This window comes from Triturus cristatus, chromosome 1_2 (genome assembly GCF_964204655.1).
Source record: "Triturus cristatus chromosome 1_2, aTriCri1.1, whole genome shotgun sequence".
Lineage (NCBI taxonomy): Eukaryota > Metazoa > Chordata > Amphibia > Caudata > Salamandridae > Triturus > Triturus cristatus.
In genome coordinates, this window is record NC_140580.1 from 547983218 (window position 1) to 548010722 (window position 27505).

A 27505-nucleotide genomic window follows, 5' to 3' on the forward strand; every position below is an offset into this window, starting at 1 on the left:
AAATCCGCAACATTCTATTTTGAATAACTTTGGCGCAAAATAGGTGGGGCGCTACGCTCCGCTCCTACCCTGAAAGTCTCGGGGGGGATTCGTCAAGCGGGGGCTGAGATAAAAGGGGGGTCCCAAAACGCGTTTTTCCCATGCATTTTTCCATAGGACCTTTAGACAGGGCTACAGCCCGAACGGCTGAACAGAATTACTAGAAATTTGGCAGAGAGGTAGTCCTCAGGTCAAGGAAGTGCCTTTTGTAGGTTTGGTGTAAATCTGTTCAGTAGATTCTGAGAAAATAGCCTTTAAATCAATATATATATCTGAGCCAGCTTACGGTGCGCTTACGGTACGCTTACCGTACGGTGGCGTGCGCGAGCGCGATTCTGATTGGCTGATAGATCTTAGTAAACATTCGAATCGGCCGAAACCAGGAAGCGGCGGCCGCCATTTTCTCTCTCGCACTGAGAGTGATTTCTAAAATATAAAGCCCAAAAACATGTAAAGGGGCTGTTTAGACAGCTCCCACACACATAGCCATGTTGAGGGAGTCCCCAAAGATCCCCCAAGGCCAAAAACGGAATTTTTATTTTTTCGGTAATTTCGCCGATTACACGTACGGTAAAAAATTTTAAAAATAAATAAATTATCCACACTCTCTCCACCCCGTGTGCAATTGGTGCCCGCAGGGCTCCAATTGTGCATGGCTTAATAGAGATGAGATAAACTAAAATATAAAAAAAAAATAATAATAAAAAAAAAAATTATCCACACTCTCTCCACCCCGTGTGCAAATGGTGCCCGAAGGGCACCATTTGTGCATGGCTTATAAATTATACGAAAAATTAAAATATTACCTTTCAAAACGAAGTGCATCATATGTCCTCCATGTGCGCACGGTGCGCGAAGCGCATCGTGCGTACATGGCCCATCTAGCGTAACGTGGGCACACGGTGCGCGTAGCGCACCACGTGCCCACCGTGCGTGCACGGCACTAACTGCGTAAAGTGGGCGCGCGGTGCGCGAAGCGCACCGCATGCTCACTGTGCGCGCACGGTGCGCGAAGCGCACCGTGCGCGCACGGAACGAACTGCGTTAAGTGGGCGCGCACGCCACGAATGGCGTAAAGTAACTTAGCATTTAAAAAACCGTACAAATTCACTGAAAAAACTATAGGTTTCACACACGTTATAGTTAGGAATTAGCATTTAAAAAACCTTGCAAATTCACTGAAAAAACCATAGGTTTCACACATGTTATAGTTAGCGGAAATTTTACTGATAAAAAACCAATGAAATTCCCCCGTTATAGTTAGTGCAGGCAACTATAACTCACGCGACCGCAATCTTCTGCTGATGACATATGTGTCTTTATGAAAAAAAAATATTTGTAATATATGTATAGCTAAAAATGTATGGAAGAAGACATGGGCAAATAAGTGTCTAAATACAGTATTAGCATCAGCAGAGGATTGCGGTCGCGTGAGTTATAGTTGCCTGCACTAACTATAACGGGGGAATTTCATTGGTTTTTTATCAGTAAAATTTCCGCTAACTATAACATGTGTCAAACCTATGGTTTTTTCAGTGAATATATATATATCTATAGATATAGATAGATAGATAGATAGATATCTCTCTATCTCTATGTCGCCAGGTTCCGGGTTATTGTATATAAAGGTTGGCTGACTGTTTGCAGTTCCACTGCAATAGAAATAGTGGTTAATTGCCAACAGTACTCACATTCATCAATCTCAGAACAATGAACGGCTGAGTTGACCTGCTTCTTTAAAGCTGCAACATGCATGTTACATACAGATACCTGCAGTGAGTAATTAAGTTAGTGAACTGTCTTGGCAGCTTTCATTAGGTACTTAGGAGTCTGTCTGGTCTAGAGATGTCAAAGGGCATCCAAGCAAGCCTATCCTCAACACTGGTAGTCAGCACTGGAAGTGCATTGTTTTAGAAGGCTATGATTAAGAATCTGTATAATTACACTGTCGTGCCAGTGCAGATGCAGCACAGGGGCACACCTGAAGTACTGATATTTCAGGCAATTTAAGCAAAAGTGGAATCAAGTTCGGAGTGTGTGGGTGTTGGAGGATGGGTTTACTTGAACAAAATACTAGAATTGCTCTGTTTACGGCTGTCAGGAACTCACAAAAGGATCCCTGACTTGTATCAGGTAATTCACCAACAGAAATGTAGAGTTACACAGTAGTAAACACCATGTAAGATTGTTGTTGAAGGCAGATCAAGGCGTTGTTTGCCTTGCCAGTTTTTGAATGCTCACAAACACGAGTTTGTCATTCACAAACGTGCCAAACCCTGGAAACAGTCTGGGTTTATTCCAGCAAAGAGGAAACAATGCACCCTCAAACCTGGCGGAGGTCTCCATTCTGGTTTAACTTTTGAATTCTCCCCAGGCGTCGGACTGGATTCGGAAATTTTTCAGCAGTACCTCTGCGTGCCGGGGGACAGTGTTGTATGACTCCGTGATGATGTTGACACCGGTTGTGACGCCAGTGGAGTCATATAAGTACCCTCGGGCACGCAGACGTCAGTTTCTTCTTTTCCGTGCTGCAATGCGGATCCAGAGAAGTGGTTCCTCAGGCCATTTGCTAGCCTACTTCTTGTCAGTTGGAACAGTGTGCCTTTTCTCATGCCTTCAGGCTTTAAGACTCGTGAGTCTTGTGCACAACAGATGTCGACTACAGACGCATTACATGTGTGTGTGGTGTTTGGGAGAACACCACTACTCCGAACATAGTGGCTCCTACCTGAATCTGAAGCCAAAGGTGCACAAGGAACAGCAAATTAAACTGTTGGGGACTTCGGCTGATGCAGTCTTCAGACACTTCACATCGGCCTTGGTCATCTACTTCTCATTCGGAGGCACAGGGCCGTTCCAAGAGCCGAATTCATTCTAGGTGACGTTGAGGAGTCTGGACATGATGCCACCCCGCTCCTCCCCTTCTTTTCGGAATACTATAATTCTCTGCATCTCATCTTTTTGCCGCTTCCTCCTTCCCATGACGTGCCCTCGGGCTCTATGGAGGAGAAAGCAGTCACGCCCGTGGGATCGCCCTCTGTGTCAGTTTTGCCATGTAAGTTGTTGGGTGGGCACCGGTCCGCATCGGCTGAGTCAGCTTTGGCGCCGGTGCACAGCCCTTCTGGGTTTCCACCTTCAGTGTCTATACTCAATCAACCAACTCCAGCATTGATATTGGCAATGCCGATCGGAGCCATTTCTCCTTTTCCTCTCGGCATTGAGTGTGAAGTCTGTAGAGCCAACTGGAGGGAATGTTAATTTTCCACTCTCCTCTCATAGTGGGGCTTCTGAAAGGGGTATTATGGAGGAGTCTGGGTTATTAGTCTATTGCTGACACTATTCTGCCTCTTGTAGGGGAGAGTTGGCTTTCTGCACCTGGTTCTAGGTTAGTGGAATGGAGTCTTCCCCGGCCTCAGGACTACGGTCTCCTCCTAATCTTGCTACTGAGACAAGTTCCTCTTTTGCAGATATATTGAGAGTGGCTATTGTTTTGGAATTCTCTTCCTGTGGGGGAGAAATCAACTGATTCCCTGATCGATGTATTTTTCAAGGTCAGACAGGGGTTGAGCCTGTTCTCCCTTATAGAAGGACCTGTACAACATATTGTTGAGTACTTGGGGTAAGCCTGATACGGAGGTCTTGGTGGATCATGCTATATCTCGCAGGCACTTGTCTTCTCCTGGAGAGCCAACTGTCTTCTCAAGCATCCTATCTCTCGTAGTTTGGTAGTTCAGGTGGCTTCAGCCTCACAGGATATTGATTCTCTTCCTAATATTCAATCGAATAGAGATTCTGGTAGGCAAGATTTGTGTGGCAGGCATATTTTTTTCCTCAATTAGTTCTACTTTAAGGCCCACTAACGCGTCTTGTGTTCTTGGGTGTTTTTCTCACGCTTTTTGGGATTCCTTGCATACTATGTTGCCATCACTTCCAGATGGCCTCCGTTCTAATATAGAACAGTTGATTCGGGATTGCCAACAGGCAGCTAAGCTTATTATTCGATGTAGTATGGATACCACTGATTCAGTGGGTCAGGTCATTGCATCTTCTGTGGCGCTACGTCGTTGTTCCTGGTTAAGTACCTCAGGCTTTTCAGAGGCTGTCCAAGCTGCTTTGGTCGATATGCCCTTTGATGGCACCCACCATTTTGGTGGCAAGGCCAACTCTGCTTTACTGCTTTTCTGTGATAGAAGAAGTGAGACAGAAGCCCAACATCTCTTTATATGCCTACTTGATTTTTTTCTCCCTATACTAGGGTTGTTTGGGGGATATTAATCTTTTGGTTCTTACCCGGTTGTCCATGTTATGGCAGTGCCATGATGGTATAAATTCTGCCTGTTGGTGACACCTGCTGAGGTGTTTCTGCGATTAGCAGATATTATTGTTTCAACACTGTCGGACAGGTTGTGGTACAAGGATATCTTTTGCATAGGTATTTGATGGGCTTCATGCTCACGACGTAATTTGCGTGTGATGTTTCTGCCGATTAGGAAGTTTACCTATGCCTCATGCTTCTTTGGAAGCAGTTCGGTATGCTGGTATGCATTACTGAATGTCCACTTAAGTGCAATTTTGGGTCTGATTTTCACCAAGATTTCCACTAGGACATTCTTGTTTGAATGGTCCTTCATTTGATTTCACCAGTTTTGGCGAAGTGCATTTTGCTTTGATTTCAGGGGGTGCACCAATTGCTTTTGCGTTAGGTGATTTTTACAAAGGTTATGTTACCCTATAATGGAGTTATGTCAACTTTACCACGTTGTGTGTTGTTTGCCTGTGCATAGGGTTTTGTCCCTTGATATGCTTTACTTTTTCTTGGAAGCGGATCATATGGCAGGCTCAGGGGATCTATTTTGTATACTTCTGAATGATTCTATTACTAATGCTTTCCTCCATGTATGGAGTTTCTATAGTCTACTTTAAAACATGGTTGTTCCGCGATCACGGCTTGAAATGTTATCTGGAATGCAGTTTCTGCAATAAAAAACCCTAGGGTTAAAATATTCTATGTCCAACATTTTCTGGGACGATTTCTACCTTTCTTAAAGAAAAGGTTCACCTCTATGGTTCTTCTCTTTCTTAAGAACATCCTGAGTTTTCCTTTCCATATACTTATACAGCTCAGGATGGACTGTTCCCATGAGGAACAGGGTCATGACTGATTTGCATATAGCTGGGTCTAAACTGGGGTGGCGAAATTAGCTAAAGAACGATGATGGATTCAACCTAGATCTGTGACTAGGGATTAGTCTGAAAAGTTTCAGCGCTCTGTCCATCATCTCCTTATGTTTGCTTTGCTCGCCCTAAGTTGGCATGGTATGCTCAGACGTGTGTCCCATGCTCATTTTGCCACTGGATTTAAGCTAGCCTGCTGATGAAGGGTGTTACCTCGAAACCGATCTCAGGATGTTTGTTTCCGGTTGAAGGAAGACCTGGCTTGGCAGTTCAGGCTGGACTGTTCCCATGAGGCACAGGGCCAAGACTGATTTGCATATAGCTGGGTCTGAACTGGGTTGGCGAAGTGAGCTAATTAACAATGATGGATTGAACCCAGATCTGTGTCTGGGGGTGAGTGTCTGAAAGTTTCTGCGCTTTAGCCATCATCTCCTTGTGTTTGCTTTCTACACCCTCCCACCAACCACTTGTTGTAGGGGGTTCTAGTCTACCACCAAAGTGAAGTTGTGGTTGCCCCCAAAGAGGTGTGAAGGCGGAGAGTAAGGTGGTGATTCCCAACCTAACCCCATCCCAGACCTCCAAGGTTGACTTCGTGATGGGAGAGATATAGAGCGTTTTTGTTCTCTCAGACTTGGGTCACCAGGGAATCTCCCATAAGTGCCCCGCCGCCATACTGTGATCAGTCATGCACTAACCCTTTTTCAATTCCCTTCTGTCAGGGTATAAGATAGCATAGATGGGCCTGCAATATAATAGGCCAAATTAGAAACCCCCTCCCCTGCTCGCAGACGCAATGAGCCCGGTCTCTGACCTATCTTCTCCACCTTGCCTCACCAGATAAAGTGTGCACATAGCAATTGAAGATCAGCTATGTATTCCTTTTGAATTCGAAGGGTCAGCTTTTGGAAGAGCTAAAATACGTTTGGCAGGATCATAATTTTGTATGCATAAATCTTTCCAAGGAGAGAGAGATCTATGCTTTCAACTATTGATTTCGCAGTGGATACTCCTTTTAACATGCTGGAGGTTTATAGCTCTAGTTTTAGCCAGTAGGAGCCAATGCCAGGCCCAGGAACTCACTGTTGGTTGTCGCCCATCGGAGGAAGGTGAGTTCCTGTGCCTGCTGTACTACTGACTGAGGGGTCAATATATTCAGAATCTCAGATTTGGAAACGTTAGTCTTGAACCCAGGGACTTCTTGATAACACTGTAGCTCTTGCAGCACCCAGGGGATAGAGGCTACAGAATCAGTCTGGGACAGGAAGGACATTGTCAGCAAACCTAGTCATATCTGAAAGAGACATGTTAGTGATAGATTCCTTACCTTAGAATATCCCCAGGTGTCCGACTGTATCTGGAAAGTTTTGCTAGCAGTACCCCTGTGAGTCAGTAGGTGGCGTCCTGCGGCCCTGCATCCGTCGCTGGTGTCGTAAGCACCGAGATCACGTCACGGAGACTACTTGGGCACCACCCATGCGCGCTGACGTCAGTTCTTTCTTTTCACGCGCCAGCAAGCGCAGATCCGACTGCCTCTACGGGAGGATCTTCTGTCGCAGCAACAGTAGACGGTTCTCCACCCAAACCTGTCCAGCCTCCACCTCCATGCGTGGAGATTGAGCGGCGAGAGTTGACAGCTTTCGATCTTCCTCCCGAAGTCTGTGATGTCATTCTGGCTGCCAGGCGTGTCTCCACTAAGACTGTATATGCCTTTCGGTGGAACAAGTTTGTGGCATGGTGCGCAGTAAAGTCTGTGGATCCCCTTTCACCCCTCTTTCTGAGGTCCTTCTGTTCTTCCTCTCCTTGGCCCAGCAGGGCTCTGCTCTGGGCACTATCAAAGGTTATTGTTCGGCCATCTCTGCCTTTCTGAGGCTTCCAGATCAACCTTCTCTCTTTAAGTCCCCAGTTGTTAACCGTTTCCTGAAAGGCATTACGCACACGTTTCCTCCTGTGCCGTTCATAATGCCTCAATGGGTCTTGAATCTTGTTTTGACCTATCTGATGTGCGCTCCTTCGAGTCCCTTCATACCTGTCCTGTGTGTCTTCTTACTCTTAAGACTGCTTTCCTGGTAGCTATCACCTCTGCCAGGAGAGTGAGTGAGCTCCAGGTTCTTTCTTCCAAACCTACTTTGCTTTCTGTTCATCCGGACAAGGTGGTGTTAAGGACCCGTCCTTCTTTTTTGCCAAAGGTTGTCACGCCCTTCCACATCGGGCAGACCATCACTTTGCCCACCTTCTTTCCGCCTCCTTCAAGGGAGGAGGAGAGGCTCCACCGTCTGGACCCAAAACGTGCGCTCTCATTCTATCTGAAGCGTACACAGCAGTTCCGGGTGGATGACCAGCTCTTTGTTGTCTACGTGGGCGCCAAAAAAGGTCGGCCTGTGCACAAACGAGCCATCTCGATGTGGGTCGTTCTGTGCATCAAAGCATGTTACTCCTTGGCTAAGAAGGAGCCTCCTGTGGGGCTGCGTGCCCATTCTACCAGGGCAACTGCAGCCACTACTGCCTTGGGACGCGGCGTTCCCTTGCAGGACATTTGTCAGGCAGCTACGTGGGCCTCGCTGCACACGTTTACCAAGCACTACTGCCTTGACAGTCAAGTCCGAAGAGACGGCTTCTTTGGCCGTTCTGTTCTCCGTGACTTTCTGGTGTAATCTGTTTGCAGACCCACCGCCGGGGTTGGTATTGCTGGGGTATCTATTCTAAGGTAAGGAATCTATCACTAATGTGTCTCTTTCAGATGCACAAGTTACTACTTGTGTAACGTTATATCTGTAGGAGACATTAGTTAGTGATAGATTCCTTACCGCCCCATCCATCCTCCCCGTTCTGCGACCTGATTTCTAGGGTTACGGTCATCCCTTTCAGGGCCCTAGTTTCTTGGCACCAGTGGTCAGTTTCTTGCATGGCTCTGTGTTCCTGGCGCGGAAAGTCGTGTACAGAACTGACGTCAGCGCGCATGGGTGGCGCCTAAGTAGTCTCCGTGACGTCATCTTGGCGCTTACGATGCCACCTACTGACGCGCAGGGGTACTGCTAGCAAAACTTTCCGAATCCAGTCTGACGCCTGGAAATATTCTATGGTAAGGAATCTATCACTAACTAATGTCTCCTACAGATATATCGTAACACAAGTAGTAACTTGTGCTTTAAGGTCCTGTTGGCAAAACCCGATTTCCCTTAATCTAGGGATTACTTCGAATATTTTGGGCCAATGGTTCCAATGGGAGGGCAAAAAAGGAGAGGGTAGAGGGGAGCACCCCTGACACGTGCCTCGTTCTATGTGCACTTAGTTGGAGAAAAGACAGCTGATGCGGATTCTAGCACAGGGTGGGGCTGATAACCTGCTTGGAGCCAGAACATTAATGTAGGACCCACCACACAATACATCAGCCATAAAGGCCCAGTCAACGCGGTTGAATGCTTTCTCAGCATCCAGTGTGACCATAACCAGATGTTTAGTTACCGTGGCACCAATGTCAAGGAGGTGGAGGGCTTTTTTGGTATTATCGCTTGCTTGGCATGAGGGAATGAAACCTGATTTGGTTCGGAAATCTCCAGCAGGGATTGTAGTTGTAGTAGGGTAGGTGTCCACTGAGAGCTTCATTTCTTCTGGCTCGCTGCTGATATTTCAATTATATAATGAGTTACTATGTGCTTTGGAGGAGGATATCAGAGTTTTCTTTGCACAAAATGTTCCTGATGAGCATTTTGCACCCTGGTCTAAATTCCAAAGATTCAGTTGATCGCTCTATGGGAACCAGTGATGCGGTCTAGGGGATTTTTCAGAGATGTCAAGGCTTCCTTGTTTACCAAATGCACTACTTTTGAACTCTCTACCATCGTTACCCTGGATCAGTTGGTCCTGTTAACTGTCAATCATGTTGGCTCTGTCCTACACTTTAACTATGCGTTTTCCCACATCCCACTGGTGTTCGCAACAGTTTGCCTGTATCTTATACAAATCCTCTGCATGGAGGTGCTGACATTACTTGCCAGGCATGTTGGGGTGTTTCTCCTGTTATTCCCTGGCCTCCAAAAAAGACAGAGAACTGTGGCTGAGACTTAACCTCAGTTTTTAAACCAATCCCCCAGAAGAAGAAATTCAAAATGACGACTCTTGTTCAAGTCTCGCTTGCCTTTGTCTGCGGGGACTATATGGTGTCCTTGGATCTGCAGATTGCATACTTTCACGTATCAGTCTTTCATTCCCACAGTAATTGCCTTCATTTTGTGGTGAGTTCTACCACTTTTAATGTGAGCTTACATAGGGTCATGTAGTCCCCAACCTCTGCGACTGACTGTTAATGGAGCACTGCATCAGCTACCTAAGGCCCCTGCAGAACACAAGGTCACTGGTGTTCAACCTAGGTTCTCCATCAACGGGCCAAAACCTACCTCCATCCCGCACAGAAGCAAACATTAATTGAAGCCATCCTGGACACTGTCTCCTTGAGGGCTTTTCTGCCACTTCAGTGGAACCTACACCTGCAATGGGTCCTGCATCGGGGGTGCCCTTTGAACAAGATTCACATTTGCGAGGAAACCTCTTGAGACCTTCAGTGGTGGATGACCATTCTGTCCTTCCCAGCCAGTAACCATGTGGTAACAGATGCATCATCGTTTTGATCCAGAGGCCGTCTAAAAGTCACAGAGACCTGGGGCCTTCAGGAGCTGTGTGTCATGAGGTTAGCCTGAAGATCTTTTTGCCAACAATCAAGAACAAGTCAATTTTGGTGCTCAACAACACCACAACCCTCATGTCGTAGTGCAACCAGCAGTGCAGTCAGGCATTGTGCACTTTGTAGAGGCGCTCCAGTGGTGGTGCTGGCTAGTGGTAAATGGAATCATCCGGTAGGCTGAGCTCAACAGGAGCATCTCAAAAAAATTTAGATTCTGCCTTTTGCAGCCCTTCAGTTTCCTGTCTAGAGGAACTCTGGGTGACGCCATCCAACTTCAACCATCTGTACACATTCCCACCACTGCCTCTGATTCTGAAGGTTGTGAGAATAGTAAGGAGAAATATTATGTAGTTCATTGTGGTGCCCACAGATTGGGCTCAAAGGGTGTGGTATTCAAACATCTGGACCGGAGTATTTGCCTTCCTCTTTGACTCCCCCTGCGGGCGTATCTTCTATCCCACAGTAGGGCAAGGTGTTACATCTCACCCTCCAGTATGTACACCTTCATGGATGGAGATTGAAGACCAGTTGAGACACTTCGATTATTTAACATAAGTAGTAGATGTCATCTTGACCATGAGCCCCCCTTCCATGAAGTCCATATGCTCAAGCCTTTGGGCTCATTTCGTCTTCTGGTGTGCAGAGAAGTGTATTCAACTTTTATGTCAAACTTGTATAATGTAGTATTTTTTTATCTTACCCTTGAACGGGCAAGATTTTGCCATTGGCACAGTTAAAGGTTGCACATAAGCCCTGTTGACCTTTCTCTGTTTCCCTGATCAGCCTGTTTCGGGTGTACGTTAATTAAAAGGGCTTGTGCATATATTTCCTTCTTCTCTTGTAGGGGATTTCCATGTATAGTCATAAGCCCTGAAGAGTTTCGCCCATGTGCAGGGACCCCGGGGCGCTTTATCAAATTTATCTTCTTCAGTGTAGATGTTCATCTTTCTTTGGGAAGGCCAGCAGAGCCACTTAAGAGAGAATAATATTATGCAGCCTGTAGGAGCGGGACTACAATTGCCGAATTCTTCATTTTACAGATAAAAAAGGTTGCAAGGAGATGTCTATTCATGTAAATGCATAATGATTTTGTAAAACAATTCAAATGTCTTTCACAAAGCCTTTTTTAGAAGAGTATAGAAATGAAGAAGCACAAGACAGTGTAGTCTCATGCTGACATTATAAGAGCTGAAAATATATGTGGTGCCTTAAAGGCCCCAGAGACCTCCAGAGTCCCATCATGATTTGCCAGAGGCAGTTACCTCCGTTATTTTTTCCGGCAACTGCTAACAGGACCTAGGAGCATTGAATTTGGCCTTTTTAAGACTTTTCTCTTCAAAATTCCCTTGTGAATGTTTTTCTAAAACCATTTCATTCGATATTTTTCTACTCTCCCTTGCATTTTTTGGGGGTTTTGGGCCATCTTTACTTGACAAGTGCCCTACCTGTGGATGAAAGAAAGCCAAAACAAACCCTCCTAGTGTCTGTATTTTTTGTCTTCCAGCGAGTCATCTTCTTAAAGGCTGCCCACACTCCAAAACATTTTTCAGGTGAACTCTACCTGAAAAAAGATATGTCCCAGGGGCGCGGAAGAGCAGCGCAGGAAGCAGATTCAGTCTGCACAGGATCCCAAGGAGCCAAGGAGAGGGTCAGTCCATCTTCAACCTCTGGTGTACAAAAAAAATCCGAAAGCGAGGTCTACAGCCTGAAAACTGCGTCATTCTCCGTCGAGAATGTCGACTTCGAACCAAGGGACAGCACTGACCTGTTCACCGTCTGGAGCTGGTTCAACGTCGACAAAGAGGAGAAGATTGACATCGAGACTGGGTAGGTCAGCGTCGAAGACTCACCAACCGTAGATACAGAGCCGTAGGTCTACGTCGATACAAGCAATTATTTCGCCATCAAAGAATGGTTCATCGTTGAGGAGACCATGACAGCGTACGAGCAGATCTCTTTTGCACCGCCGCAGGAGTTTGACGTTGACAACCCGTCCGAGGGAAAAAAAAGGTGCCGAATGTATTCATCACTAGGGTCTGACAATTAAAGGTTGTGCTCTCCTTCACCTGAGTTCGTACCAGTTACTCCTTCATCACTCCCGCCGTGAAGTCTAACTCCTCCTCCACAAATTGCACCAATTCCAGCTGCACCAATACCTCCGTTGCCACGGCCAAGGTATAGATCACGTTCTAGGATGTGCCATCTCTCTCTCGCAGCCACCGTACATCATGTCATTCGTCATCCAGGAGGCATCATCGCCATAGGTTTATGCAGACCCAGATCATGGTTACGATCTCACCATCGTTCCAGATACTAGTCCTCCAATTCTACAGGATGCTACTCACCTACTTTAACAGACTCTCCACCACCTCGAGTCTTTCCTATACTTGACATTAATACTTTCTATCAAGCCTTAGTGAGAGGAGCAGCAAAATTGAAAATCCAAATGTACATGCCTACTCCAGCCACATAAGTGATCTTTGAGATGCTACAACAACGCATGGAGTCCAGACCAGACCTCTTGGAACCGGCCATGGAACTCTTCCTGACCCCTGTTTCTGCTAAGTCTGCTCTATCAGGAATGCTAAAAAAAAAAAAAGTATAGGCCACCGAACCAGGATCGAGACTTCCTGCATTCGGACCTTTCTCCAGACTCTGTGGTAATCTTAGCAGCAAAGAAACACCATGCTACTACTCCCGCCTCCTCACTCTGGGGGTGAGTGGTTGAAAAGTTTCAAGTCTCTGGCCATCATCTTGTTGTGTTTGTTATGTTCACACTAAGTGGCCAAGGGTATGCCCAGACGTGGGTTCCTTCCTCGCTGTGTCGCTGGATTCAAGGTATCCTGGCTGATGCAATGTAAAACCCTGAAACTGGTCCCTTGATTCTGGTTTCTGATCCAGGAAGGACCTGGCCTGCTAGTTTGGGCTGGACTGTTCCCATGAGGAGCAGGGTCAAGACTGATTTGCATATGACGGGGTCCAAACTGGTGTGGCATCGTGAGCAAAAGAACGATCAATTAAACCCAGGAGATGAGTGAGGAGTTTCAGCACTCTGTCCATCATCTTGTGTTATCTCATGAATACTGCCATGATGTGGCCCTCCATAGGCATGCGCGGCTCTGTCTCACATCTCTGAAACCAAAGCTACAGCAGCATATCATCAATCTGCCTTTCTCTGGGTCTTCTGTTTTTTGTCAGTCACACGTATGGCGTAATGTCTTGTACGTAAACCGAAATGGACACACTTAAGGCGGTCTGCCTGGAAAGACCTAAGGAGCAACGCAAATTATTCCGCCCTTACCTGAGTACATACTATTCTGAGAGGGTTCAAACCCCTTCCTGGTATCGGGAACGACAACAGCCGCATCCCTATACTCTGCTGGGAGGCTATTCCTCTAGGTGGCCTACGCTGCTATCGGCTCAAGATGGAAAGCCTAGTACAGGCACAAAACCCTGAACTGTTCCTTTCCTCCCCCCTCTTCTGTTACCCACTCCGGTGAGGGGAAGCATTTCGAATTTCCTGGTAGTGACCACAAATGACCAAATGACGCCTGGGTACAAAATATTATTTGCAGTGGTTGCTGTATCTGATAGACTACTAGCCGCAGATTCCTTCACGTAGAATTATCCCCAGGCGTGAGACTGGATCCGGAAACTTTTTGCCACAGCATCCCTGCGCGCGGGGGGGCGGGGTGACCTCACGCGACTCCGCCGAGGCGTCGTCCGCGTACGTGACGTCTGCGAGGTCACGAAAGATCCGCCCCGGTGCGCCCACGTCAGTTTTTTCCTTTTCCGCGTGCAACGCGGATCCGATCCTTGCTAAGGGCCTGTTAGGCCCCTTTTTTCTTCCATTTGTTTTATTGGAACAGTGTGCGAATGCCTTCGGGCTTTAAGACTTGCACCTCTTGTGGGCTTCTTATGTTGGCGACGGACCCTCACCTCATTTGTATGTGGTGTTTGGGGGAGGATCACGGCACCACAGACTGTACGCAGTGCCAACAGTTGAAGCCGAAGTCGCGGCGGAGCACCGGATGAAACTTCTCTCGCCACGTCTCTCCAGGTCGGCGTCCTCCCCTCGGTCTGCATCAACGGACTGCTTCAGACTCGGCCGTGGTAGTCATCCTTGCCTTTCTCAGATGTCATGTGAGCGTCGTTCCCTGGTGGGTAAGTGTCGCAGTTTGTCCCCGGGGGCTAGTTTCCGGCCTCCTGGGGGCGGGGACTCTCCGCGGGTGATGCGGCTCGCGTTTCGTCCTATCCACCGTTTCCCGGTGTTGTGGCGTCGAGAGTCCAAATGGAGACATACGCGGTGGCTTTGCAGACCTCGCTGGCGTCTCCTCCTCCTTCCCCTCCTGGGGCGTCGGCGGATCCCTCGCTCTGCGCAGGGCCCTCTGCGGCGCCCTCTGACGGATTCGGATCTAGACTTGGAGCACCTCCTTCAGGCCACGGGGTCTCTGCCTCGCTGCAAACTCCTGCGGGGGTCCCTGTGGTGTCGCGGGAGGTCACCGGGGCTCGGGTCGCATCCCCGAGCCCCTCCTGGTCCCTTGACAGGGTGGCCCTGTTTAAGGCCGAGGTGACGCCGCAACGGCGCCGGCAGCAGCTGGACCGTGCAGTGCCACAGAGGTTGGTGGACCCTCCTCGTCCAGCTCAGGGTCGAGGGGAGACCCCTCCTCCCTCTCCAGGCCCCTCTCGTCCCTCCACACAGGTGGCTGCCTCGTCGGAGGTTGAATTGTCCCTGGCACCGCCGCATGGGTTGCCGAGCGATCTTCGCCTCATTCTGGGCCGCAGCTGTCGGAGGGCTTCGTGCCACTCCCCAGGCCCATCTCGATCCCCCGCGAAGGTGGCTGCCTCGGCAGAGGTCGGGTCGGCGTTACTCCGGCGCCGCCCTGGAGCCGGTGCGGCTCCAGCTCTACCCCGGTCTCCACTCCGGTCCCCGGTACGGGGTGACTTGGAGGTCCCTTGTCGGTCCCTTCTCCGGCGACGCCGGCTGGCGCCGACGTCCTACCTCAGGCAGCGGATTCTACGGCTCTGCGCAGGGGTCGTACCGCGGATTCGTCTTCGGACGCTCCTTCTCCGGAGGCATGCATATTGGTGTCTTCCTCCCCGGAGACTGGTCGCCGTGTGGTGTCTTTTGCACCGGCGTCAAAGGGCGGCTCCCCACCCTTCCTGGGGCAGAGGTGTTCATCCGAAGAGTGGCAGGTTCCTCATGCTTCGGCTCCTTCTGACTTACAGGTCTGGCCCTTGCCCGCCCCGCTTGGCCTCGGGGACGGCCGCCTTAGTTTGCAGTCGTCGCCCACGGAGGAGCTGATTTCTCCACCGCGGGGCCCTACGGCGCGGCGGGTGCAGCCTTCGATCACGCGGTGTCCACATCTGTGGGCATTCTGCGCATGGGTGATGCGGGTGGCTCACTTTCCGGCGGACCATCTATTGGAGGTCCGCCACCAGGGCTCTGGTGGGAGGCAAATCTTATTTCCCTTTGAAGGTTCGCTCCTTTCTTCCCTGACGGGGGCTTGGAAGCGTCCTGCCTCAGGGGACCCGGTGCCTCAGCATCTTCTGCACCGGCACCTCCCGGCGCCGCATGACCTGGCGTGTCTTTCCCTTCATCCCTCAGCCGCTAGCCCCCTTTTGCGGACTGCTTTTCCCTCCCTGCCGCCGCTGTTGACTCCGCCGTCCCGAGAGGCCCGCTGGCTGTACTCTTGGGGGCGCAACATGTTCGCCTCGACCAGCGCGGCCCTGCGGGCCCTTAACACCTTGTGTGTGCTGGCTAGGGCCTCCTCCTGTTTGTGGGACACGGCGGAGTCTCTGGGATCTGCAGCGTCCCAGTAGTCTGGCCTGGTGGACTTACGGCATCATGCATTGGATGGCCGGGAGATTGCGGCGTTTATTCTCCGCTCCAGACATTTCGGAGGTGCTGGGCCGGGCCATGGCTTCCTCAGTCGCTCTCCGACGCCATGCTTGGCTTCGGGACAGAGTATTCCCTGAGAATATTCGGGAGCGACTCATCGACCTTCCGTTTGATGGCAGCCTGTTGTTCCATGCCCTGGCCGACACCGCCATCCAAAGGCTCTTGGCAGGGCTCCGTTGTCGTCTCCTGTGAGTGCCTTCCTTGTTCTTGCGGGTGACTCCATCGGGGCGGTTCATTCCTCCTTTGGTCCTTGGAGGATGGGGTTCCGGGCTCCGGTGCCCTGCTGCTCTGGCTCCTCCAGGTTTTGGGGGTATTGCTTTCTATCCCTTCCTTCCATTGCTTTCCTCTGATGAAGGGTCATCTGGCCTTGTCTTGCCCTTGTCCCTTGTGGGTGGTTGCCCTCTAGGTTGGGGTGGCTTGGAAGTTTGTTGTGCCTGTCTGTCTTGGGACTGGTCCCATTCCTTTCTCACAATGGGGGGGGGGGGGGGGCTTCCTACGTGTGCCATGACTTTTACGCCTGTTCTTGCCTCCGGGGCACAGGGATGGGAGGTTGTCTATGTGCTGGCAGGGTGACTGCGCAGGTTTCTGCTTGTTTTTCTTTCTTCTTTTCCTGCCCTTGGGTTCTGTGGTGTTGGCACTACCCTGGTGGTGGAGTTAGTCACAGTTTCTTTCCAATTTTTTTCTGCTCTTCGCACACTGTTCCCATGCTTACAGTTTTTTATCTGGTTGTTCCGCGTTGTGGTGCGGAAAAGTCCTCCGAAGAAAACTGACGTGGGCGCACCGGGGCGGGTCTTATGTGACCTCGCTGACGTCACGTACGCGGACGACGCCTGGGCGGAGTCACTTGATGTCGCCCCGCCCCCGGTGCTCAGGGATGCTGTGGCAAAAAGTTTCCGGATCCAGTCTCACGCCTGGGGATAATTCTACGTGAAGGGGAATCTGCAGCTAGAATCGTCTCTACCAGATACATCGTTACCGAAGGTAAGTAACTCGTACTTCAAGTTCATGAGTCCCCCATCTACTGTACCACCAAAGTCATCCAATCATCATCTGAAAATGTTAAGATCGGAAGTCATCATCTTACTTCAAAAACCTGCGATGGAATTTGATCCTCCCCTTTTTGGTACAGAAAAAGGAGAACGAATTCAGACCCATCCTCAATCTAAAATATGCCAACAAATTGATTTGTCGGTAAAAGTTCAGGATGCTGTCCTTAAATCAAATCCATCCCCATCTCCACCAGTGTGATTGGTTGTGCTCCATTGATCTCCAGGATGCTTATTTTCACATCCCTGTGTCATGAAAAGTTTCGGAAATTCCTGAGGTTTGTGGTGGGGCAGCACCATGGAAAGTCATGGCAGTCGTGGATGCCCATCTCAGGAAACACCGGGTCTTCTTCTATCCCCATCCGGACCATTGTCTCATAAAGGTTTCAACTTTTCAGGAAGCGCAACTTCATTTCAACTGGGCATGCAAACTCCTAGTACGCTTGGGACTTCAGATCATTCTCATCTAATCTCAACCAATCCCTGTTCAGATGTCATCTGGGATCCCTCATCGACACCGTCCAGGCAAAAGTTTGTCCTTCGGAGGAGAGATGGTTATCGATCCTTCAGATATGTCGCTTTCTTATGACCGCATCTCATCCCAAGGTGAGGACGGTTTCATCTCTCCTAGGTTTGATGGCCTCCTGCATTTTTCTCACTCCGACTGCCTGTCCCCACATGCGCCTGCTCCAAGAATGCTTCGAGAACCAGTGGGATCTGCTAACGGGCAGTTAGAACGACCGGATCCATTTGTCCCTCCATGCAAAGCATTCCTTCAAATGGTGGTGCTTCCCGTCCAATCTGCTTCAAGGAATGCCTTGACACCAACAGGTTCTTTCTCAGATCATAGTGATGGATGCATCACTTCAAGGCTGCGGAGCCCACATGGATCATCTACAAATCCAAGGCAAGTGGTCCCCAAAAGAGATGCATCACATCAACCTCCTTGAACTTCGAGCAGTCCATTGAGCTCTTCAGGCCTTCCAGCCATGATTCAAATCACAGACCCTGCTTGTTCAAACGGATAAAACCACCATAATGTACTACCTCAACAAGCGGGGAACTAGGTCCAGGCCTTTGTTACTGGAAGCACAGTCCATATGTAATTGGTTCATCGCCCGAAACCAGCGGATCACAGCAACTCATGTTCCAGCGAGCAGAACACACATACGGATGCCCTAAGTAGAGTTCTGCAAGAAAACCACTAATAGGTCTTGCGTGATGAATTCGTTTACGTTTTTCAGCTCTGGGGCACGCCCACCATCGATTTGTTCACCACTGAACGCAACACAAAATGCCACATCTTCGCCTCGAGGTACTACCAACCAGGGACAATGGTGAATGTCCTTTGGATTGACTGGTCTGTCAAATTTCTTTACGCTTTTTCACCAATTCCCCTGATCCTGACAATTCTAATCAAGCTCTCCCGCTCCAATGCCAATATGATACTCCTAGCGCCAGAGTGGCTATGACGGTGGTGGTTCATGGACCTGCTTCCCCAGTCACAGCGTCCACATCTCAGACTCCCATGCAGACACGGCCTGCTGACAAAATTCAGAGGCCAGATACTACACCCCAATCTCTCCTCCTTGAATTTGGCTGCATGGCTCCTGAGCTAGTACAATATGAGCATTTGAACCTGCTGCAAGACTGAATGGAAATTCTGAAAGAGGCCAAGCGACTTTCCACCTGGTCAGAGTATGCCTTAAAGTAGAAGAGGGTTTGCATCTGTTCCTCCGAAGGTGAAGAGCCTACAACTTTCCAGGAAAATGTTATTCTTCCTTAATTATTACATCTTGCAAGTTCTGGCCTCCAATTATCTTCCATAACAGTTCACTTGGCAGCTCTTACTGCATACAGGAAATGTTCTTCACAAACCTATTTTTTTAAAATCCCCTTATTTCAAAATCCCTGTCATCAAAATGTTTTTAGAGGGTTAGAAGACCGTGTTTCCTCCTAGTAGGCATCCTTCCCCTCCATGGGAACTTAATGGAAATATAAACTTAATCTAATATAGGCGCTTTATGTGAGAGCTCCAGGTTGTAGAAGACTTACTGGAATGTTAGTCTAGTTTTGCACTGTAAATTACTTGTTTTACATGTAAAGTAAGCGAAATCCCCAGACAGTATGTGCCACCTGTGTTTTTCTTTACATTAAGGGAAAGTCTTGGCCGGTATGCATGCCCGTTGTGTTAAACGGCAAGCAAGGAAGTCCTGGCTAGTAGTTGCCTGGAATGCATGGAAGCCTTGGGTAGTTAGCAGGTCCCCTTCATCAGTAATTAGTCCATCTGCTTTACACTGAATATATGCAATGCCTTGGGCAGGAGGTAGGTCCGCTGTGTTACATATGCCACAGGGAATGCACTGGATTCGCCTCTGACGGTAAGGAATGAAGGTGGGATGTCAGACTGCATTGAGTTCTTTTAGTACTAGGTAATACGCCACTAAGAAGTACAAAGGCAGTTCAAAATGGATTCCAGTGGTCCCAGTACTCACTCTCACTACACAGAGCCCTACACACTTATTGGACATGTGTGTACTCCACACAAAGGTCAGAACAAGGATCTGGGGTTCACGTAGCAGCTGAGCTTCACTAGATCAAGGTCCTTAGACTACATTGTTCTTAACACTGAGAAAAAGGTTTAGTCGCGCTAATGATTCACAAAAACCCGGTACACTGCCACCACTGCTTCATGTGACTTATTCATGGTTTGGACAGTAGTGCTTTGCATACTAGTTCTCTTGCTATTACCGCAGTCCTGGCATTTACCATTAGATGTGTCTATTCTTTGTGACTACACTTTTATTTTTCATGTACCATTATAACATGGCATGGTCCCTGGCAGCTGGCTGGAGTATACAAAACATTATGGGAATACTTTAAATATCACAATAATACATTTTGTGTGAATAACCAGACCTTAAATGGGCAGCAGAATTTCAAATACTTACTTTGCTGTTGTAGGTTGATAGGAAGGCCTCTTGTTAGCTAAGCAACCTGAACTCCAAAATGCAGTCCTCCAGCTTGGGACTTCCTAAATGTATGGACTTTAATGAGATACATCTAAAAGCTGTCCAATTGTTGGTCAGGACTACATGGTTGAACAAAATAGTACACAGAAAACAGTTCCTCTCTAATTTAAATATGTTTTTGCGACTATTACTTTAATGTGATAGTGATTCAAAGTGCTAAAAAACACTGTCATCTGATGGGCATTTATTTTTCTGTTTGAACCTCTCTCAGGATGACCTGGATCTGCTACCAGCTCAACGATCCAAAGACCTTCAGCTATTCAAGTCTGAAAAAAGAAGCCGGTTGGGCTCCTCATCTGCTACTGCTGCTCAGCAGGAGGAAACGCAATATCGCACAGAAGAAGCACTGAAGGAGCTCTTCCGTCATGTCCACAACATGCCTGACTCTGCAAAGAAGAAGAAACTAATTAAACAGGTGCCTGAGAGCTTGAATTATTGTGTATATTTCGAGACCACTACTTTGTTTCATGTTTGACATGAATGTAAATTAACAATCCGCACTTCATGAAGAATTGAACTCTACACCACAATCCAAATGACTGTTTGAAATGGGACCTGATATAAGATAATTTATGAATGGGAGTCTGTGTTGACTGGAGCTTACTTAAGAGCAGAGAGACCAGCCCTGTGTAAGCCATTTTACCTCCGTATTCTTTTTTTTACTTGGCATAGCAGGATCTATGAGAACCTTTGTGGGTTTACACATTTCTGTTGCCTTCCAATTAAATTCTTTTGCCTAATACGTTTTCTTTTCCAAGTCTTTTCGCCTTTCATCACTTTTTCTGCAGTATATTTTTCTCTTTTCTGATTCTTGTGTGGCAACACAGTTATTTAGGTTCTGCAGCCATTTAGGGTTGAGCAAACCGTGTCACATATAAAGAACTGGTAGAATCTGTCTCATGATTGCCTGTGGGAAGAAATTCTGTTGGAAAAACTACCAAGTCCTGCGTTGTTTGCAGGCCAGAGTAATAGCCACATTTAGTGTCCGAACACAGAAAGCAATCTGTGTTGAGACTGGCTACACAAACGAAGCTGTTCTCGTCTTAGCATTCCGGGACTACTGATTCCTGTGCAGCATGCGAACCATGGAAACGGTTCTTTAAAATGTAAACTTTGGAGACTGTGGCAGGTATTAAAACACGTCTCACCTATTAGAAGCCTAACTGAGCACTGCCTTAGTGTCCCCGCAGAGAAGGCAGTTTCCACTTTAAGGGTACTTAAGTGCAAAGCACCTGAAGGGGACACATTTTTCATAAAAGACTGCCCACTGGCTGATTCTTTGATCGTTTAAGCAGAATCAAAGAGATTCCTCAGAAATCTGGATGTGACGAGGTCTGTTTGGATCTGCTGGTACCTGGATGTGATGGGGGCTTTGCAGTTGATGCTCCCAGTACCACTTGCATTCGAAGCAAGTCAGAGCAAAACATGGTAACATAATGAGTAATTGCTGTAGCCCCTTTATGAAGGTTTGAGGGGGGTGACCAAAGCCTTTATTCTAGAGAAATTGGCTATTTACAAACTGCCCAGTAGATGTGCACATGATATTGTGGATCTGTCCACTATATAGGTAGTGAATAAAGTAATCCTCTCAGTTCATGTGTGAGCAAGGTTCTGTGACTCGATTCGTAGACTCACTAGGAAATTGAGTATGATCCATTTTCTGTCCCTAACCTTTTCGATGAGGGCGAGGACTGTGCATTCAATGAGCCTTAATCAGCAGACCAGCCTTAAGGAAGCCTGTGGATTTCCAGGTAGAAGAAGCTGTTTCACGACTTGGATTGACAGCAGTTTTATTAGCCTATTTTTGACAGAATGCAGACCGAGAGGTAAAAATGTCCAGATAGCCTTCCTTTCCCCCATGCTCCCTATGTACAGGAGGTTGGATAGGCTATACAAAGTTGGGTTCCAGCATGCCAACCCATGCAGCACTTTGTGGAGGCATGGTGCAAGATGTTCTCCCTAGGCTTGAAAGAAATTGAGTTAGTTTCTTATGCGTTTACAGTTGTAGCCTTGTGTCACAACCTGGAGTAAAGTTATCCCCTCAAACTGTTGTGGTTTAGCTCAATTAAACATCATTTGTTCCTCCAAGACAAGGTACAGTCCCTCTAGTGAAGGGTGCCTTGGATGGAGAGCTCATTTGTGAATTGGGAAGAACAGTGAACTTCAGATATTCTTTTGGAGCACTAGAATTGATCAAAAGGAAAAATATAGTCCTGTTTTAGACTTAAGGTGCCTAAACCAGTTCTTAGCTAAAGAATATGTAAAAACGTTCTCATGGCAAGCCTCAGTCCATTTTTTCAGGGAGATTTTTTGATCACAACAAATTTCTAGGATGAGCATTTACATTTTCCGATTAGGAATGCTCATTATAGGTACCTTAATTTCATGGAGAGAAATTCTCACTATCTGTTCTAAGGTTTTTACCTTTGGCTTGAAATCTTGTGGTGAAGGATACTTCTAATTCTGAATCATTCAACTTGGAACACTCTCCAGGCACCAGACTGGTCCCGGAATCCTTTCTCAGCAGTGATCTTGCGTATTTGTAAGTGGCACCGTGCTGCTTCATGTTGGCTTAGTACCTCCTCGGAAGTGACCGAACAGAACAAACTGGGTGCTGTCTGGCCCTTCTTTCTGCACCGTTCAACACAAATTTGAAGCTCCGCACTCAGTCTTATTGATTTTCTGACAACTCCTAAAATGATTTCCACTGTGCTAGGAAACAATGACTCCACTCAAAATGACAGCTTTTAAACCATGTCGCGAATGCAGAGAACCGATTTCGATCACTGACCCACATGAGATGTGTTTCTGGTCTCCAACCATGACTCTGCTTTGTGCTATAAATGTACCCTCTGTTTACGGAGCAGATTCCTCAGCTGACACCACTTTCCCAAGAGTATTCCAGGACATTGGCATTATTCAGCACACTGGTATCAACGTATGTTACGCTCTGCCTCTGAGGGCTCAAAGGGGAAAAAACAAACTGAAGTCAGCGCGCAGAGCTGACACTTGTATGTGTCCATGCTCCTTCACTTCCAAGACTGTACAGAGCCAACACAGAGTCACATGACGCTACCTAGCGGTGCACAGGAGCCCTGCTAAGGAAATGTTTCCGGACCCAGTCTGATTCCTGGGCAGTAGTCTTAGGTGAGCAATCTGTAGATAGAATGTTACAGAAGGTAGCTAGTTTGAGGGCGTATACAAAATTCCCTGTAGAAGTGAAAGCACTTAATCTGTATCCAGACTTTTACTCTCAATTTCTTTTGACGAAGCGGTGTACACACAGGATGATGCTAATACCTTTGACAGAGAGCTGCTTCGTGTTTCAGAGGATGATGTTGACGATCACATAGGATCAGGATGGTTGCCTCTCTGCTAGGTTTCATATTTTCCTGCACACTGGCCCCATGTTTGTTGAATTTGCTTAAGTTGGGCCTCCAGTATGGTTTGAACAGAGTGCATCTCTTAGGCATTAAAACGTTTTGGAATTCAGCTGATCATTCACGACTTTCTGGAGTGTTTGAAAAGATCATTCTCTCTGGTGCACAATCAAGGCTCTTATGGGAATTGACCTTGGTGTTGTCTAAGTTTTATGTTTTTGCCTTTTGGGCCAAAGCACAAATGCCTAAATACGTGACTTGAATGTATCGTGCTTGATCACGATTAATTAATCGATTCATTGTCTGTAGGAGACCTTCACTTTTTTTTTTTTTTAAATCGGAGAAATGTTGGACATGGAATTCACCATTCTTTCTTCCCTAAGATGGTCTCGGATATTCACTTTAACCTCAGACTTTCCTGAAATCTGAAGATTCAGCAGAACAATGATCCCTAAAAGTTTAAGGTGAGAGAGGTGTGAAATTACTACATCGAAAGAACCAAGGCTACTAAATCAAGGTCTACAGCTGTTGTTGTCTTATTCCCAGACTAATGCTGTGAATCCAGTTAGTAAAACAATAGAAGTTGGATTGTAGAGTTCATTCAACTCTTAATTATAGGCAAATGAGACGCTTCTTGGGCATCCAACTGAACTCGCCTGCTCACAAAGCCAGCTATGGCTTCTGTTTTTCAGTATGTCTCTCATTGTTATCTGAAAAGTGCCCACTTGGAGGGAAATGTTCACTTTTGTGCTCATGATCTGTATTTGTACACCAGTGCATATAGTCAGGTGGGTCAGACGTCCCTCTGGAAGTTGTTTGCCTGATCAATCCTTCCAACGAAAGCATTCAGGTTAGGCATTGTTGGAAATAGATTCCCAGTACTGAGGAGAATGTTGGAGATGGAAAAGTTACTTATCGTTAAGCCTGGGCAAAGCACTACGTTACGCTCTCGTAGTTTGCGAAGTTCGCGCTACTTCGCACTACGCGAACTGCACGTAGCACAGTGCGAACACGCGTAGCGTAGTGCTGCGGTCATTTTTTGCTTGCTCGCGGTCCTCAACGTCAAGTTGGCGACCGCGAGCAAGCAAAATGACATCCCGGCGAGACTTTTTCCTTGTTCGCGATCAGCAACATCAAGTTGGCGATCGCGAGCATGGAAAATAAGCCTCCCGGCGAGATTCCCAACGCGAGGAGGCCAGGTTTCTCATTGCGAGTGGTCGCGTATGCTCGCGACCGCTCGCGATGAGAAACTACCAGTTCGCGTTGAGAAAGCTGCCGCTCGAGTAAAAATCTACTCGAGCAGCAGAAAATTGCAGCTCGCACTGTGCAAGATGCCATTTTCAATGATTGCACAGTGTCGTTTGCTTGTCTGCACTGTGCAATCATTGAAAATGACATCTGGCACAGTGCGAACAAGGTACTACGCAGTTCGCGAAGTGCTACGCGTAGCTCGCGTAGTGCGAACTGCACTTTGCGTAGCTTCGCGAAGTGCTACTTCGCGAACTACGCCCAGGGTTACTTATCGTTAAAAGTTGTTGTCCAGCGATTAATCCTTCCCAGATTAATTACCCTTCATCTTGTTATTGGAGGTTTTGCTGCATGGAAAGAACAGAGGTACAATGGCTGTATGAGGGCTGATTTCTCTCCTCCAAAGTAAGTAGTGTAGTGTAGGATTTGGATCGCTTTGAGCATCCCAATGTGGCTGCTGAAGGCCATACGGATAAAGGTCACGAGCTACACTGTGTATGGTGTGTGGTTAAAAAGGTGTTTTTGTTTTGGGCCTTTGTGAGAAGTTATTTCATGTTCGTGGTAGGGGACGCACCTCCTATGACAATGTCACATATGGGTAAAGTGCTTTACCAGGGTTCTACATTCTTTTGCTGAATAAGGGGTATTTATGTTCAATGAAAATCATTGCTAGCTACCAATATTATTTGTGTTGTATTACTGACCACATCAGACAAGATTACATTAGGTGCCACCATATGCAAGATTACCAACAGTGACCACCTCAGTGCACCTAGCAGGGTTGCTAGTAGTAATGTAAAAAAAGCTTTATCAATTCAGAATGGCTCTATGTAGGTAATACATGCCAGTCACAGCTGCAGTGCTCCTGGCACGAATGACTAATGTCAGTAATACGTCATCCCACATGATTTGTCACTCAAAAATCAGCTCTAAATTTATTTTGGAAATTCAGACATTTTTCTCCATGCATCAGTTTGAGTCCTGTAATTCCACACATTGTTTTCTTGACTACACAATTTTGGTATACATGTATTCATTCAACCAAGCAAGAGGTTCCAATTTAGTAGGCTTGGATACATACAGGAGAGCTACTTACAAGTAGCAGGAGAGCTACCATTCGCTCACAAGCTTCTCGTAGAGAAGCCTGTGCTATACAGATGCTACAATACACTACAATACATTCTTTTTAGAAAAGCTTCTTTTTCTTCTAATGCAGTCAATGCTTAACCAGATGTGAAAGAGGGATAGCAACAATCAGTGGATACGCTATTTTGTTACTTCTTTTTTTCACCTACCTGCTAGCACACTAAATGAGGGCTGGTTTCCTAACTGGAGGATGGGAAAGTGTCCTTTGTCCCGTTATTTTGTAAATTGGTAGATCTAATTGATGGGTGCTCAGGCAGATTACTTATATGAACCCTTCCATGTGCCTGATTGGATTTAAATTATTTTTTGCTGCCAATGGTGATTGTTGACACCTGATAGATGATGACTTGAAAGGAGTCCTTGCGGATTCTGTACCTGACATGAGCACATCATGTATAAGGGATGCTAGTGACCTTGATTACTTACTTTCTGCTCCATCATTGATGTAAATACTGAGTAGCAGCCATTTTATTTTTTAGGTCTCGCCTGACCCAGCGCATGCGCTGGTCTGGCGAGACATTTTGTGAGGGCTCCAAAAAGTGCTACCAGGCCAGCCTAGAGCTACAGTGTATGTGCGCGGGCACGCGCGCCGCGATTGACCGAGCTTACTTTCACTTTCACGGCCGCTTTGATGTTTGATCGCGATCACTTTCGCGGCTTCAGGGCCTCTTGGCATAGCCAATAGGTCTCGCTTTTGGGACCTTATAAGTATTTAGTTATGCAACTGTTGCATGGCTAAACACTTTTAAGGTCCCAAAGACGAGACCTATTGTCTATGCCAATGCTAGTTTCTTTCGGTTATTCACTCAACAGTTTTCATTGTCCTTGTTAAAATCAGCAGGCTTTAAGCCCTGTTATTCATACAGATAGCAAATGTCTGTCCAAGACCCGCATACTGAATGTATGTGATGTTTGGGACAGTCACATGACGCCACATCATACGATGTATTCACTCTTATGCACCACAGTGCCATAAGGGGGTAGAGGAGGAGCTCCTGGTGAAATCTTTTGCCCTTTTAGGAATGGTCTTTCAAGGATATTGAAAGCATTTTGCCTGCATGTACCTGTTGGATATATCCCAGACTGTTACACAGGCTACCTCTCACATATTCTGTTTACACTGCTCTGTCTATGCTTCTTACCAGTGTCATGCAAGTTTTGACTAGGAAATTCTAAATGTGTGCCTAGACCTAAACTGTCGGAGGCTGACTTCAGGCTGACACAGGGAAAGAACCAGACCTAGGAAACGGATGCAGTTACATTAATGGCGATTTCACCACTCTTTTTTTGGCCCTTTACTGACATCAGTGGCTTCTGCTGGCCCCACAACCATGAGCCAAAAAATACACAGTCTGCTTATTTTTAAATATTGGAAACTGTTGAATGCATGCGTGCTGGGAGAGGCCAGGCTATATATGCCTTAGGCATGTTTGCAGGATACCACCATGCAAAAATACGAATTAATTATGCAAGCAATTTTTTGTCTTGCCAATAGATGACAGTGCATTTATAAGCTGATAACATGAAAGGGCCTTTACACTAATAGTCGCACACTCATCAAGAATATACTGATATCCTTGTAACCCCAAACAACTCGACTGCTAGGGCTTTCCTCCCTTGTGCTAAGCTATTTTTGTTATATTTGGGGTAGCTTGTGCTTAAGTCTTTGTAACCCTTTTTCTGTAAACAAAAATATATATATATATATATATATGCGCACAGAATGTGAATTCCCCCCCCCCCCCCCCCCCCCCCGCCCCCCTCCCCCTAACATCCTGGTGATTCTGAAGGTACCCAGGGTTCTTAGATACCTTTGGAGGATACGGAGAAAACAGCCAACATATAGTTAACGTTTGGTT

At 47.1% G+C, this 27505-nt stretch overlaps 1 protein-coding gene across 7 annotated transcripts in view; it reads left to right on the plus strand.

The window, feature by feature from the left end:
• ARHGAP19 (Rho GTPase activating protein 19) overlaps nt 1-27505 on the plus strand; it is a 209646-nt gene that overhangs the window by 141739 nt on the left and 40402 nt on the right. For all 7 annotated transcript variants that reach the window (XM_085606408.1, XM_085606401.1, XM_085606410.1 and 4 more), the window contains exon 8: nt 20084-20287. In XM_085606408.1, coding sequence (XP_085462534.1) covers nt 20084-20287 — 204 coding nt within the window. The remainder of the gene's footprint in view (nt 1-20083; nt 20288-27505) is intronic.